This window comes from Triturus cristatus, chromosome 6, assembly GCF_964204655.1.
Source record: "Triturus cristatus chromosome 6, aTriCri1.1, whole genome shotgun sequence".
Lineage (NCBI taxonomy): Eukaryota > Metazoa > Chordata > Amphibia > Caudata > Salamandridae > Triturus > Triturus cristatus.
Window position 1 is genome coordinate 1,741,381,561 of NC_140589.1, and position 17,557 is coordinate 1,741,399,117.

General features: G+C 43.1%; 1 protein-coding gene across 1 annotated transcript in view; it reads right to left on the reverse strand.

Annotated features, from left to right (window-relative positions):
- Nucleotides 1–17,557, reverse strand: part of NVL (nuclear VCP like) — a 444,777-nt gene that overhangs the window by 388,756 nt on the left and 38,464 nt on the right. The window contains exons 3-5 of the mRNA XM_085612998.1: nt 6,647–6,699; nt 6,338–6,437; nt 2,188–2,245 (exon numbers count right to left, since the gene is read on the reverse strand). Of these exons, the coding sequence (XP_085469124.1) occupies nt 2,188–2,245; nt 6,338–6,437; nt 6,647–6,699 (211 nt within the window). The remainder of the gene's footprint in view (nt 1–2,187; nt 2,246–6,337; nt 6,438–6,646; nt 6,700–17,557) is intronic.

Consider the following 17,557-nt stretch of genomic DNA (forward strand, 5'->3'; position numbering starts at 1 on the left):
GAGTTTGAGCCCAGAAGGAGGCAGCTGAACCTTCGGAGTGGGGGGAGGAGGAGGAAGAGCCTGGGAGGGCTGGTGTTAAAAACAACAAAAAAACACACCACAACCCCCCCCCCCTGGGGTATGAGAAACTTAACGGAAGATTTATATAGCGCGAACTCGAACCGAAGGTATCAGAGCACTTTACACGAGCACCAGTTGCATAACAGAGGGACACATTCATTACTAAGCATAGGGAGATTTCGTGATTTGGCCAGAATCACAGGATTTGGGAGCCTTTTGCCAAACTCGAACCTGGTTTCTCAGATTCAAGGTCGGCCGCCTTGTCCGTTAAGCCACATCCTCTCACCCCCCCAGGGTTTCACTTCCTTGCGTTATAAAATATATTATTTTATTTTTGTTAGTGCTCTGCATAATGCGGTTTCTTCTGTGTCATTATTATCTCCGTGAAACTTACTTTTTTGTAAGGGAAGCGGAACACTGAAGGGTTTGAAGACATACAACTGTCATTTACAACGCCTAGAAACCACAACGTGCCGCATGACGTGCTGTATGCAAAGCTATTGTTGTGGTGTGCTCCTGCGTAAGTCGAGTCTTCGGACCCAATTGTGTGCGATAGTGCACTCCAGAACTGAAAGACACCCCTCACCCTACTGTCACCCAGCCGCCGTGTTTCCTTTCTCATGGGGCGGGAGCACGCAGTATATAATCTCTACATCCATTCTTTACACAAAAACACTTCAGTTACTTTAGAAACATGTAACTCTGTGTTTAAAAGAAGCACCAGGCGCTAGATCCGCTAAGGCACTCGCATTAACCCTGCTGTGTAACGCTGCCCTGAAAAGGTTCAACTTCTACTAAAGCACAGTCCGAGTTGGTGCAGAAAAAGTAGCCGCCTAAAAGGATTAATCTTCCTGCGCAGCTTGAGGTTGAGCCCGGAAGGAGGCAGCTGAACCTTAGGAGTGGGGGGGAGGAGGAGGAAGAGCCTGGGAAGGCTGGTGTTAACAACAACAACAAAAACAAGCATTGGCCGCACGTGCGCCTCGTGCTTTAAGTTAAAAAAAAAAAAGACAAGCTCAGCGGAGCGTGGCGCGCGCGCGCGCTTGGGGGCGGGGGAGCGGACCCTCTGAAATGCTCCTAAAAAGCGAATTGCATGGCTGCACGATGTGCGTGATTGTGCGCGTGCTAGCCATGCAATCCGCTTTTTGGGAGCACTTTTCTTACCCGTTTTCTATAGTCTCGCTTTGCAATCGCTTACGCGATAGCAAGGCGAGACCTAAAAACCAATACTGTGTTCTAGGTGAACGATAACTATCATTCATAAATAATTAAAAAACAGTGTTAAAATAAACTAGAAGTTTTCACTGGGAAGGAAATAAACTGGTAACATGGGGAAAAGATACAAAATAGAAGAGATGACTGACAAACAAAAATAGCACATACAGACTCTAGGGACTGGAAGGAGACTATTTTTTGCAAACCCCTATTTTAGTAAACAAGCTTGCATGGTATTGTAAAGTCACACATTGCAAAGAAAACCTTCATCCATTTCTGCAGAAAGAACCTAAGAACTGCAACACAAATCGAGAGCCAGGCCAAACAAAAAAGATAAGCAGATATGTACGCAGTGTTGTGACAGAAGCCGGATCAGTAGAACAAGAACAACATTTTATAAAACTGCGCGCCTACGGCATGTCTATGGCAGGATCAAATTGCAGATCCAGGTGAGTAGGTTCAATGAGGCTGCCTGACCTTACACACTCCGGCACGTTGTGAGATGACACTTTAGAAGGAGACCTAGGATGACTTTCTACAATCCATGATGAGCAAATGAACAGAAAAATTAATGAGGAGACAAGAAGTAGGATCCACTGCAAGGGACAAATCAAACAGCTAGTCTCCCTCCCAAACAAGGCCACACAGCTCTATGGGAGGACCCTGTGAAATAATCAGAACTTATAAGGACTCACAGTCTCTCAACTTTAGAATTAGTAACCAAGATACGAGGTCAATGTAGATCACAGAATGTCCCTCGCAGTGTCTTCTGAACTATAACAAAATACAACTTTTCTTCAATGGACTCGGACTCTCAGCTACAGGTTTTGACTAACAAGGCAAAGCTGACATAACTAGAGGCACCTTGCCAACAGAGTTAGCATTTCATTCATGTTTAAAAGGAAAATATCATACCGGATATTCCTGGCATTCCTCCACGTCTGAGGAGTCTTCAGAGAAGCTGCCCTGATCGCTTTAGGGAACAGAATGGGTCATTAGGAGGGCACATTTGCACATCCAGTCAATTTTTAATCATTACAGCTTAAAAAACAAAAAAACACAAAAATTATAACACAATAGAGTTTGCAGAGCTTTAAAGACAGCTATTACTGAAATGTGGTTGTGAAGTCCAGATCCTAATATAGATGTCCTTAGGTTTTCAGATAATTAGACCTTAAAAAGGATGGAATACTTGCATGGTAAACTGAAACCTGTTGAATGTGTCAGGAAGTGAGTGCCAGTGCTGCCAGGGAGGAAGCAAGGGGCAGAAATATAGAACTGTGAAATAGTAAAGGATCTGTAAAAGAGATGGGTATGGTGGCACAGTTCAAAGCTGACAATTAAAGGGGGGGCCGAGTTACGGAGTTGCAAAAGTACAATAAATGTCTGAGTATTTACATGCACACACTATTCAAGGACTTTAAAAAGAGCACATAGTCGAGCAAAGTACTTGGAATATGAATATTTGCCCAATATTCCAGTGACTACTTCGAAGACTTTGACCCATTTCTCCTTAAACTAATGGTCAGAGTGGAGCTTTATAAAATGGCCGTACTGCCCTGCTTCTTATACACTTTGCAGAGTTACCCGTATAGCCTCCCATCTATTTCTTCCGGGACTTGCACTCATTCGACTCAAAATTAATCTGGGCCGGTAAACTCTCTTGAGTTTCTATTGTCAAGTGCACACTTCACACACAAGGCAGCATCTAGAGGACCATGACCTCAGGCTCTTTTACTGGGCAGCACAGATGATGTTGATCGGAGACTGGTTATTTAGCAACAGGTCAGATTCCTTCTGGCAACTGGAGTTCGATACACTTGAAAATCTTGGGGTTCTAGGTCGGCTATATGAAGGACAGCCCCCACGCTTGCATCCACTGGTTACAAGGTGCCCGTTGCTGTGCCGGAGAGCAGCCTTTGGCCATATTAAATGACTTGGAAAATTCTCTGCCCAGACCCCTCTGTGGCTCGGCCGCTGGCTAGTAGAGCAATTACCTGGTTTCCGCCAATGGGATTTAATTGGTACTTCCAGATTAGGAGATATTTGGAACCTTCATCATATTAAATCCTTCAACCATTTAGAAAATGAGTATGAAGTGCACAAGTGTTGTTTTAAAAAATATATATATCTGCAGCTCCAACACATTATTGATACACATCAGAGAGCTGAAGGTGGTGCCAGAATACAACCTGCTTGAATCTAAGCTAATAAGAGAGCCTCTAGGTCGCAAACGAATATCCAGATTCTCTAGGTCCCTCCTTAACACTCCAGATCCGTTATGCGGGGTACGCACTGTGTGGGAGCAGGATGTTCGAGAAAAGGATGCTGAAGAGTGGCAAGAGGCCAGGTAGCTGCGTGTGCACTCGACACCCCCTCCAATCTAAGACTAAACTCATTGTATTCTTTTCACATGATTTACTATAGTCCAGACAGGCTCTAGAGGATGGGTAGGGAAAAGAGCTCCACATACAGATGCTGTGGGGACGCAGGCAGATTTTTTCTATCATTATTAGGGATTGCCTTATTATCAAAAATTATATGGTTAAAATACACTCCACCCTAGCTGATATTTTGTATATCCCGCCTGACTTGGGTCAGTAAAGTGGTGTTGTTGGGGCTCATGGTGGGGTGGGTAAACACTAGAGGGCAGAGATACCCGGCGGGTAATTGTATTTTTAATAACCAAAAGAGAAATAGCAAGTTTTTAGAGACGAGCCAATCCCTCTTCCTTCAATGTGTGGTTAAGAGGCATAGATTAATACACAAGGGCGGAAAGTACAATTTACAAATGAAGTAAACATCACAGGATTGGGGGACCAATGTCTTCCAGATGCAGGGATGCGCACTGAGGGAACTGCCCTTAACGGGCACCACTTTTGTTTCTATAAGGCCCAAGGCTCTTCGTGTGTACATGGTAATGAGTCCCACCTTTCCGCTGCACAGTTTCATTGTTAAATATTGTATTTCCGTTCTTATATATACAACAATGAACAGAGGTATAAAAAAATAGCAAATATAGTTGCAGGTTATAAATAGGCACCTGACCCATGAGAGTGCAGTTGTTTTCTTGCCAATATTAAAAAATGATAAGTTAAATCAGGGTCATGTTATGATATACAGCTATTGGAAAGGGGCACAGCATGAAGAAAGAAAATGAAGACAAATGAGGATATCCTTATAGGGAAAGATGTTCGTACAATGTGAATACCATGACACAGATGGAAAGCCTTGCACTGAAAAAGCCAATCTGTTCTTTAATTATAATACCACTTATTTGCTATTTTAGATCGCAAGCACCAGCTGTCATCCGATGTACTAATTACACAATTCAAAAATAATTGTTACACTACTGTACTTCAATCAACTATGTCCTGCTTCCAGGGAAAAAAATCCTCTTTGGCCCCAAAATTATATTGGTACTTGGACAATGGAAAAAGGTTACTACAGTTTTTCTGGCCACAGTAGTTTTATTTTTAGTTACACACAGCAGTTGGCATATGGGTAATATTCTTTTCAGGAGAAGCATGCCAGGACCATACTTTACCCAAAGAGATTATAGAGCTTGGCACAATCTACTTGATTATGAGGCGTAGTTGCAGTAACACCCACAGTAAGCTTCAACCAGCCTCCACCTTGCTATTTGCAAGAATTTCCATTCTGAAGTGCAAAAGAATAGAATCTGGCCCTAGGTTGTGTAAAGACTGCTCTCTGGTTGGGAAGTATTAGAGACAAACACCGACTAACAAAAACAAGAGCAAAAATCTAAGCTGTGTCCAAAGAAATGTCTGATACCCTTGAAAACTTCCTAAAGATTCTGGCAGAAGCCCTGCATCAGTTAAAGACATTTCCAATGCCGAATACCCTAAACTCACATGTATGCCTAAAATCAAGAGGTACTTTGGTTATTATGTTGGTCTAAGGAACCATCTGGTTTCCTAACTGAACAGAATTTCCTCTACGGATTCCTAAAACAGAATATGGCAAAAGAATTTTAAAAGAAAACACAACTTTTTGGCTTTTTTTCTGTACTCTCTACATTTCACTATCTATATAAGCATAGGCACAACTCTGAAATCCTGAGCCTATTTGATCCTACTCACCTACTCGAGCCTGCCTGCTATGTGTAAACTGAGGGATGACATCCCTTCTTTATTTTTTATGGAAGTCAAACAACATATAGTAATAAATAAGATTAGGAAAGGGGTCAAAACATTAAAATAAAAGCCTTGTAAGAGAAGAAGGAAATGACTATACCATCTAGATTAGAACATCCTTAAAAAGGAACATGGAGAATATAAAAGTACTGAGTGAAGGACAGGATTATACAGCAGCACAAGAAATGCTTGATTCGTCAATTCCTCCTACCCAGGAAGAGCCTAGTAGGAATGCTAAGTGCCTAAATTCACAACAGGAACATCTGTAGCGTTCCACCCGATCAGTCCAGTAGGAAAGGCCGCGCACACAAATCCAGCCGATTCTTGTACATCAATTGCAATAAATATGTATTTTAATCAATACCAATATCAAAGGCAGAGGCTTCCGTCCCATAGGACTAACTATCCATCCTCGTTGGTACATAGCTGATCTTAGTCACATGAATATCACCCAAGAGGGGCAGAGGTGTGCCTCTCTAGGGGTCCCTGCACGTTTTCAGTAACACCTTACAGGATAGAAATTTGAAAATAAAGAGCAAATGTATCTTAAACCCAAGTCCATATAACATGCTTTAGGTCAATGTAATACTTGCATACCTTTTAAAATGTCAATCTTTTGATAATCTTTTTTTATTAAACATAAAAAAGATAATTCAGACATGGTGGAGTAAAATATACAGCCACTCAGGAGAATAATGTCCACTGTTCGAACTATCAATTAAAATGTCACCGGGGCAAGTGGGTTGAGAGACACCAGCACAAATAAGACCTACTGTTAGTACAGCGCCTATTGTCAAGTGTGCTGTACCCTCTTGCAGCAGAAGTGGAGGGGTTCAGCTTTATTGAAATAGAAACACTTTCCCCGTTGGTCATTTCCAGACCAATATCTACAAGCCATACCCACTTACCCGTGGCTTTCACCTCCTTGACGTGCTCGCTTCGAAAGGTGATCATCTTCTAGAAGAGCTAAATCTATGGGTTGCTTTTCACTGCTGATCACCTGGAACACTAAAGACGAAAAACAAAGCACATGGAGAAAAAATAATTACAATAACTACAATCGATGATGGCTGTAAAAAGGGAAGCAGATGCTTCAGTAGTCCTCAATTTATTAACTTTTACAACAACTGCTGAATATGATTGCCAATCAATCGTATACAACAGGCGTCAGTGGTGTGATTAAAACAAGTCCACCAGCAGACCTCTAATCAGGTTACCTTTTTCCACTTGTATCTTGAAAGCATTTCTTTTCCTGCGACCGTAATCCACACTGAAAAGAAGAAGCACACTTCAGTCAAGTAAACAAGTGTCAATAAAGAGACCACAGTACACAGTACTAACTCAGTAATGAAAAGGATCCCCTTGATTTCAGCCCCAATGGATATCCTTCTTTAATATACTTACCGGTGTCATGTGCATGCTCCTTCACACTAACACAGCAGTTTTTAAGCCATGCAAGTTACCATCAAACCAGTTTCTAGTTTTTCTAAGCAGAAGAATATGCACAAATCTACACTGAAGAACAGGAAAGCAGAGGTGGTATGCATTGATCAATTGAGGTTTGCTATTAGTTAGCACATAATTTATTACTAGTTAAGTAAATTGTTTTGTCGCATCTAACATTGAGAGAGTACTAAATAACTACTTACTAGACAAGAACAGAAGAGAATACAAAAACTGTAAAAAGAAAAGGGTGAAAGACAAAACTAGAGTAAGCTCTCCATTCTAAGGGGTATTTGGCTTCTTGTGTTTTGACCAATAACTAGGAAATAGTTCAGCCAACTTTTGATTGAAGGCAGAAACAGTATCACTATTTATACAAATACCATTTACACAAAGCCTGGGTGGTGGTCACTACGCAGAACTCCGCAAAGTGACCAAAAACTCTGCTGCGCTAAGCTGTGTTCTGCAAGCGGCAGAGTGTGTAAGGTCGGGCCATTCGTGCTGACTTTCTGTGCCGGGTGTTTGTTTCACGCTGGAAAATTAGTGTGAATGGCACCATGCCAAGAGGGCACTGCTTCTTTCTGCCACTCGAGTACATTTTATACTCAAGCGGCAGCTTCCGCAATGCGAATGGATGGTTCATCAATGCGAGCGGTCACGACTGCCTGCGTTGAGAAATCTCACGCTAGCGAGGGGAAAACTGCACTCTGCGGAGCAGAGTTTTTCAGAACTCCACGCGCTCCGCGGAGTGTGGAAAACTCCGCGAGCGGAGTTCCCCACCTAGGCCGAATTTACACACGCATCACCAGTTGAGTACACAACTTTCATTAACTCAAGTTTCTAAATTCTTGGACATCAAATTCAGTAGGAGTCTAGAATGTACGGGAAAAACAGTAGTCTTGTTTTATGTGACTATGAGGGGGTCAACAGAAGAAGCAGACAGCGCATTTGGTTCCTCCAATTTATTTATATACAGAACACAAATTATACTTTACTATGTTGCTGTTTCATTTACTTTCACAGGAATACTTAAACCCTCTCTTTCATTCTAGCTTTCCTCAAGTTCTCGGCCTTGATCCTAAAGCAGGGATTTTCCAATCAACTGCAGAAAGTTTCGGAATGAAATGCTGGTTCACACAGAGCTACCAATCTCCAACCAACAAAAGGAGAGAATGCAATGAATGACCCTTGTTTTAAGTCATCACTCCCTGTGGTCTACTATGGGCTTGGGATGTAATCTTTACTCCCTAATTTCTTCTCCCTTGTGTTGCAATTAGATCAGTTCTCCACCACTTGTTTGATATTGGTTATTTGCAGCAGTTTGGTCAACCATAAGGTCTGCTGTCAATTGAAAGGGGAAGATTTAAAAGGCCCAGTTGCAGAGCAAGCGTTTTTTTGTAAGACAGAGTTAATTTTCACATTATAATGGGACTATCAGCACAATCTGAGAATGAAATAGTCTTTAAAAAAATGTCAAGCATCCCAGCATGCATTGGGCATGGATGCAGGAAGAGTTCAGTAACCACTAGACAATTTGGGACTAACCACACTTGATGACAGAGCAGCCTCTTGTGATGAAATGCTGCTTACAAGAATCCCCTCTTAGGTGTTCTCTATATGTGTTGAAATGCATCAACTCATTGTGGCAGAGGAGAGGTCAAAGGCAATGGCCAGGGTTTCATTTCTAATCCACAATGTCGTGAAAGAATATGACAGATGTAGCCAATGACGTCTCTCAATTTAACGTTCAGAAAAGTCATGCAAGGTCCAGATGGAAGACGATGCAATGGAATGAAGATGCAAGTGTTATCAAAAGGGAACTAAATGCTTTTGCGTAGAACTTATTATTTAAAAGTGTCAAATCTCTCCCCAAATAGAGAGCAATGTTCTATTTTCTCAACCACGTCTTAACATTTCATTTCAGCATAATATGTAGGTCACCTTCCAGAAGAGCATGGTACAATCTACACCAACGTTTAGCTCTAAGAAATCGGACTACATACCCTGATCCATCAACAGTGGCTACCCTTCAAATCAAATGCATACAAACCCAGTCTGTTTTACTGGAAATGTATTAAGGTAACTTGGAAAACTATGATGTAAACAATATGCAAGATCCCATGCTCATCCCCCACGCCCACCCCCCTCAGTAGCTAAAACTGTTTTTAAGTTTGAATACTTTTTATGAAAATGTTTCAATAATAAAGATCACCATTACCACTGCGTAATGGCTTGTTTGTTACTCCACAAACCTTAAATCAGAGCAATATCGCCCAACCTAAACAATTACCCTTCCTAAACCATCCCAAACAAAACTCTCCCCCCACTTTGCTCCAAGGCTCCATCCTCAACGAGGCCATTCTCTTCTTCGCCAGTTCTCTATGATGGTTTCCAGTCCTCCATACAGGGTGATCAATTCTCTAACTTCCACCACCTGATCAAGTGTATTAGGCAAACTAAGGTGCTTTGGAAATGTAGGTTATCCATGGTTTTGCGCCAAGAGTGTCAACACTGGTTTCCATATCTTTCAGAAGAATTGGTCTTTGCGCTCTGCCACTTGTGCTAATTTCACTATCCTCAAAACCCACCATATCCTGCACAACTACATTACTACAGGAGTGGATGTGGTGAAGCTCCAAAGTAACAATATGAACTGCTTAGCCGCAGTCGTTTTAAGGCATGGACTTAATGGGAAATCGGTCAGGGCCCCATCTTTCACGCAGCCCCCGGGTAAAAGATTTGGATAGTGTCACCAAAAAAATAAAATATACTTTCTCCCTCCATCATTGTGAGCACGAGCCATGCAACCCAGACTGTTATTATGAGTTGATCAAAAATATGTTTGGTGAATTCTTTTTTAAAAAAACTAGCAAGTCTGGTTAAATGTGTGCGATCTGGCATGGCGGCAGTTTTCTTTCAGGAGTACACGCTTGCTGACCTGTTTGTGTTGCTCACAGAAGCCGATTAGGAATACCTGCATGTTTGTGTTCATGTGCACTTACGTATGCTCAACTCAATTGCAAAGGGCGCACCGGTCCCAGACTCCTGGAAAGGAGCCGAAGTAGTTCCTATATATAAAAAAGGGGACAAGGAGGACCCTGCCAACTACAGGCCTATAAGCCTGATAGATGTCATCCAAAAGGTGGTTGGCAGGGTTCTCCTACACAGGATTCAGGATTGGATACATGATGGTAGCATCATCTCCCAATATCAAGCGGGGTTCAGAAGGAATACCGGGACTATTGATCAGGTGTTTCGGTTGCTCCTCCTCTACTGGAAAGTGGTAGTGATTGGTAGGGGCAGTTTATATCTTGCCTTCATTGACCTCAAGACCGCGTTTGATTTGGTACCCAGGGGGAACTTGTGGTCAGTTCTGGCAGAAATGGGCACCCGTCACAAGTTTTAAATTTATTGATCTCCTTACACGAGAATAATTACGCTCGTGTAAGATGGGGCGCCCAGGGCCAAGTTACTGATAGGATCATTGTCAGTAGGGGGGTCCGCCAGGGGTGCGTCATGGCTCCCACCCTATTCTCATTGTATGTGAATGGGGTGGTTGATTTTTTGGGGAAAGATCCTGCCGACGCACCCACCTTGGCTGGTGATAAAATCGCGACCCTCCTATTTGCCGATGATACACGGCTCATCTCCAAAACTCCAGCTGGCCTACAGAAGTTACTAGACCGATTCCATCTCTTTTGTACAACTCGTGGCCTCAAGATAAACACTGCAAAAACGAAGTTTATGGCTTTTAATCCTTGTAAACAGTTTAGAACTAGCCTTATTTTAGATGGAACCCAGCTAGAGAGAGTCAAAACCTTCGACTATTTCTCTTCTTTTATATAATTGCTGCGTTCGCTATGCACAGATGCAGAATGCTTTTTAAAAAATCATATTTAAAGAATAAATCAATTTTTAAACTTTTAACTTTTTAAATTCAATACTAATGGTAACAAGAAGAAGAAAGATTTACTCATATCTAGAAGCACTGTTACATGATAAGCCAGAAGAGTGTATGTAGTTATTTCATGTATTGCCCATTAGGATTTACAATAGCACAATGCACTTTACGTTTCTACATGATGGAGGTTTCTTTGTCCATTATGTCCTGTGTATTATACCGGGAAATTTAACAATACCTTGCACTATTTGTATTTATTTGCTATAGATTATGTAGTTACTTTATGTATTGTTTATTGGGACATATGATAGCACAATGCACTTTCTGTACATATATGATACAGGCCATTCTGATTATTCTGTACTGTACCCTATATCGGGATATGCACTAGCACTTTTTGCATACAAAAGACATAGGTCATTTTGCTCATTTGCACTATATATCATGTAAACGTGTACTGTACCCGGATGTATTTATGGAGTATGAACTTTTGCTGTCTTAAATTTGACTGTATATTTTCTTTTTCGGTGGTATATTTTGCACTGAATAAAGCTTGTTTTGAATTTGAATTTTGAATTTGTTTGGTGAATTCTTTTTTAAAAAAACTAGCAAGTCTGGTTGCAATTGTTTAAATGTGTGCACTCTGGCATGGCAGCAGTTTTCTTTCAGGAGTACACGCTTGCTGACCTGTTTGTGTTGCTCACAGAAGCCGATTAGGAATACCTGCATGTTTGTGTTCATGTGCACTTACGTTTTAAATTCAATGTTAATGTACTTGTTTGTACCGTTGTTTCTGCTCCATGCATGTGTTGATACTGTACTCTTCTGATTGTGCCGACGAGGCAATGTTATATGTATGTAAAAATGCATTGAGGTTGATATTTCATTTCTGCATGCCTCTGAGTCAATAATGTGCAACAGGGCATGGCAAATTTCATTGGGCAATAAGATTACCTGTTATTTATAGCACTTAGAAAGGGTAGAAGAGTGGCATGTTGCGGTATCAAACACAAGCTATTGTTATTGGTGACAGCCTCTACTGCTTTGAAGGAGGACCCTGAGTGACCCTATGTATCAGTATTTGCATGGAGCATTTCCAGTCTGTCTTTGTGCTTTTTTGTGCGAGGAATGACTTTAAAACTGAGAACTGTTGCACAACTACTTATTGGTCAAAGTAGCTGCACACTCCTCTGGGACACAGCCTTCTGCTCACGGGCTGAACTGGGGGAGCACAATCTGAGGGCATTACAGCAGTATCTCTGTCTAAGGACACAGCCTTTTGCTCACGGGCTGAACTACGGGGAGCACGTTTGGAAGGCACTACAGCTCACAGTATTCCCTCCGCGAGCCCGCGTACATAACCTCACCGGCCCGAGGTGCGGGACGCGCCCGGGTCAAGGGTAGGCCCGCCCACGCCAGAAGGAGGCTGGGCTAGGCACCCCTCTAACAGCTGGTCCATCAGAGAGGGCGCCTTCAACTCTCAGGTACTGTGGTATTGACTTTTTTCCTCTTAATTTACACAGTGATTAACGCTCCTGTAGGTTACTCATTTACTCAAACTCAATACCAAAAAGCATTGGCATAGCCAATAGGTCTCGCCTTTGGGACCTTATAAGTGTTTAGCCATGCAACAGTTGCATAACTAAATACTTATAAGGTCCCAAAAGCGAGACCTATTGGCTATGCAAAGCGGCTATGCAAAGCGGCCATGCGGCCGCGAAAATTAAAGTGATCGGAATCACGATCAAACATCAAAGCGGCCGTGCAAGTAATTGCGGTAAAGCGCGGCACGCGCGCCCGCGCACATGCACTGTAGCTCTAGGCTGGCCTGGTAGCACTTTTTGGAGCCCTCTCAATAAGTCTCGTCAGACCAGTGCATGCGCTGGGTCAGGCGAGACCTAAAAATGAGTAAGCGCAAGGGCCGTCCCAACCGTACTGGAGTAGCGGGAACTCTGGATGCCTTCATTATGCGAGCAGAATCAATGCTTACCCACGAGATTCAGCTAACTGAACGGCGACTTTCACTAGACTCGCTCATGTCCCAGAGACGCTCTTCATTGGGGATATCCAATTCGGCCAGTAACCCACAACCTTCTTCTACTGCTGGTATAACTCTCCCCTCGTTTTCCCCCTCTCCCAGACTCGGTCCCCTCTGTCCCTCCAGATACTCCAAATGGGCCCATTGTGGGATTAATGAACAAGGTTTCCAAATCACACAATGATGATATTATGAGTGAACCTCCAGTTACACGAAGGAGGGGCGCTGTTGTACAAAAACCTAAAACTAACCCAAGGAAAGGTCCCCGATCCATTAAATCTAAAGTGCACAGAGATCTCGCACAGGGGCAAAATCCTATTCCCTTGGCCTCTGACGAGGTAACAATGCCCTCCCAGCTGGTTGGTGAAGAATTTTGGAAACAAATGGAGACCCTGGTTATTGCGTCATTAAGTCCCTTGCAGCTGAAGTTATCTGAAATCGAAGAGAGACTGGCCAAACTAGAGGCCCAGGGCCCGCAGGGTCACACTCGGGCATTAAACTCCACTGGGAGAATGGTTGATTGGCAAAGGACACACAGAGAAAAGGCTCAGGAAACCTGCAACATACGAACCTGAGTACTCTTGCGCCATCCCTTGCTTTGCAGGACCTAACTAGCTCAGTGCAAAAGACTGGCAACTCTTCCAATTTGACTTAACTTGTAACTATTCCCCCCCCTGTTGCTAGCAATATCTCGGATAAACCCGTCTGTAATTCATACCTAAATAAAAACGCGGGGGCCAATGCTGTCACATTAAACCAGGGGGAAAACATTGAGGGCCTGGCTAATACCAGGTTGGAACCGATCCATTTACCACCGGCAGCGGCTCCCCTTGTACTTAGGTAACGTTCCCATCCTGAGGGAAGGTCAGTTTGAATCCACAATCCAGCTAGTTCATAAATCTCTTCATTGGCTGACTACCCACACAACAGGCTGGATGGGGGGCGGGGGGGGGGGATCACCCCTGGCTAATCATATTATTATGGCAAGAAGGGTCCGGTGGGTTGGCTCGTCTCCCAAAAAATCTGGAAGGCGATTCTGTAGTACTTAATTTTAATAATTCATCAATACCAAGATTGCTTTTGTCACAGGTACACAGTGTTCCATCTAGAAACTCCCAGAGTGTAGCCCTCCCCTTGAGTCATTTTTATACTCCTCCCCCTTATAGAGATCTGGAACTAAGAGGACATTATACAAAAAAAATGGCCATACAATTTTTATTTCCATGGTAAATTCCCTAGGAAATTTGGGCATATCTACCTCAAATAGATTTACCCCACTCTCAGGAATGGACCTGTGACTGACTGCCCCCAAGGCCATCAGAGGGCCCTTCCCTATTACAGTTTGCACCAGTTGACATCATTGAGCCTCCTAGAGCGTCTCTGCAGAAGTCAGGAGAAGCTAGCACTTACTTGTTAGCATCCTGGAACGTAGCAGGTATAACAAATAAGTTGGGAAATGATCAGTGGGTAAGAATTTGGCAGAGTTGCGATATAATCTCCTTTCAAGAGACCTGGGCAACAGACGCATTTTTTTTTTAAATGGCTATCGTACTTTTCAAACTAGGGCCGTTCCGTCGTCATCAGGGAGGTCAAAGGGGGGCTTGTTAACACGGATTCCCAAAACGTTGGCCCTGAAAATAAAGCAGTTTGTAGACAAGAGCCAGTGTTTTCACATCCTCATTCTTGAGTTGGCTAAACAAGGCATCTGGCTTTTAATTTATTTCTAAAATAATAACTTCGGGGCTAACATGCACCTGGCTGTAGATGAAGTAAACAGGGAATTGGGCAAAATATTACCAAGGTTAAAGGAACATGTCATATGGCTGGGAGATTTTAACATTCATCCCTGTAAATATAATTTAGAGAATGTATGTGGTCTGGTGGACCTTATGGGTAATCCGATATCTCATTTCTCCCACTCTACCTACGGTAACAGCCAAAATCGAACATTATCAGCCAGGAATCTGGTAATTGTGAATAAGCATTCTTGCCTCTTTGACTCCCTGCTGAAAACCTTTCGAGGGTCTGCTTATGAAACAACAATTGATATGGGAAGAATGGGGAGTGTACTCGCCCCCTTAACATCTTAAGAGGGGTAAGCAAAGGCTGCGTCCTCGCACCGTTTCTTTTTTCAATCTATACAAACGGTGTGGAGGAGGCGCTGGTGGGTGAAACATTGAATGTCCCTACTTTTGATTCCCGACGTATCCCCATTTTGGCATTCGCCGACGATGCCGTACTGCTTTGCAGAACGGGTCTGGGCCTTCAACGCCTTATTACAGCTTATGCGGCCTTAATGAATACTTTGGGCCTTAAAGTGAACCAGGCAAAGTCCTGGTCTCAAACCCTTTTAAGGAGCTCTGTTCCAACACCGATGCTCAATTTACAACTTTTAGAGACCATGCTATTTTAACCTGTGATGTTTGATCTGTCACTAGATATGTCTCCACGAACAGGGTGATGACCCACCACTTATAGCGGGAAGAAATGGTTACCAGCTGAAGTGGCCCGGATTGAGAGCTCTAAATTTCTTCTTTAAATGGTGTCCAACTCTCTTGATAGTATTAAAACTTGCTTGGATCTGACTATTTCTCCCTCCGTAATGCTACTAGGGTTCATGAAAATCCTAGAAAACATAAGTAGCGCGTTAACACGCAGTAAACCTAAAAGGCCAAAGGGTTGGTTGGATACTTCCTGTTCGAAATCAAGAAAGGCGCTGGCAATTGCTCTCAGGGCCCAACCTACAGACACGCTATTAATTGAATCATTGCGCAAGGAGTTCAAAATGGCTACAAGGTCGAGGGAAAAGGTATTAAAAGAGGAGATATGGACGAGACTAAAGGGGATCTCAGAGAGAGGAAATAGTTAAAAGTTTTGTGGTGCGATTAATGCCTCCTACTTTAAGATGCAAGGAGAACCTACGCTAGAGTCCCATATAGTTGAAGAAGATTGGGTCATACATTATTCAAGTATCTTTTCCCTTACTGATACCCTGCCCAGTACCTATAACCCAATAGGGCCCATTTCTCAGGATAAATTAGTGTTCTCTCCCTTAGAGGTAAAGCGTAGTTTAGAGGCTGGCGGCAAGGGAAAAGCACCTGGTCCGGACGAGGTTCCCATAGATTTTTTTCAGATGGATTATGACCTTTGGTCCCCGTGCTGACAAATTTATTTAATAAGATTGCGGAAATAGGCCCATTACCCTCATGGAGGACGAGTGTAATAGTCCCCATCCACAAGAAGGGAGACAAGGGGAATCCAAAAAACTATAGACCCATATCTCTTATAGATACAACAGCTAAAATGATGGGTCGTCTCCTCCTGTCCAGGCTAGAACACTGGGCCTGAGACAGGAATCCTCTAATGCAGACCAAGTATGGAGTCCAACAAGGGAAGGGCACTGTTGATCAGTGCCTGAACCTCTCCCTTATTATGGATAAATTTACCAGAGCCAAGGGTGGGAAGCTATATCTTGCCTTTATGGATTTATCTGCAGCTTTTGACTGCGTGTCCTACCCAAAGCTCGGAAACATCACGGCGGAGATGGGAATTGAACATCCCCTGATTGACTTCATCCGGCAACTGTATTCTCAAGCCTCTGCAACAGTTCGGTATGGGAAGAATGGGGAGTGTACTCGCCCCTTTAACATCTTAAGAGGGGTAAGCAAAGGCTGCGTCCTCGCACCGTTTCTTTTTTCAATCTATACAAACGGTGTGGAGGAGGCGCTGATGGGTGAAACATTGGATGTCCCTACTTTTGATTCCCAACGTATCCGCCGACGATGCCGTACTGCTTTGCAGAAAGGGTCTGGGCCTTCAACGCCTTATTACAGCTTATGCGGCCTTTATGAATACTTTGGGCCTTAAAGTGAACCAGGCAAAGTCTTTTATACTAGTAGCAGGAGCAGGGAAAAAGGAAAAAAATCCCATACTTTCATATGGACTCTATAAAAACTGACGTGGTAAACTGGTTTCCTTACCTGGGAGTTCTTTTTGATAACAACCTTTCGTGGACACACCTGGTGGAAGGCAGGGTCATAGTTACGGATCGGTGTTTAGCGGCACTAAATCATTTTATAAGAGGCTAGGCTCCAAACCTCTTGACCCTATAAAAAAGACTTATCACGCTAAAACAGTACCAGGTGTCTCTTACGGGGCAGGGGTATGGGGGATGGTCCCTATTGACACTCTACAGTCCACAGAAAATAAATGTTTTAAATCATTAGCCTCCCTGCCTCAGTCATATTCAAATTATGTCTCCCATATAGAACTGGGTCTTCCATACATTACCGACCTAATTCGCCTGGCCCCACTGCTGCTATGGCTATCAATCTGGCGTAGAGGTACTGTTCCCCTTAATCAAAGGATTATTACCGATTTATTAAAACTTGAAAACAACACTAAGAGTAGATGGTTAAATTATGTTGAGAGGAAACTTAAGACCTTAGGTCTGGTAAATCTATTAAAAGACCCAATTTTATGCAAAAAGTTTTAAAAGCGTAGACTTGTTGAGAATTTTAACTTGAGGGCCCAATATGAACGAAGGGAGAGGAACTATGGAGCTCAGATGGTCCGGATGTATCAACTGACCCCCTCATTGGGAGAGGGAGAGCTCTCTTACTTAGTAGAGGCCTCATTCCCAAACCAGTGTTTGTCTTGATGAGGTTCCGTGTGAACCTGATCCCATTGATGCTGGGTTATCCGGCCAGAAGTTTCAAGCACTCAGACTTTTCTCTGTGCCCATGC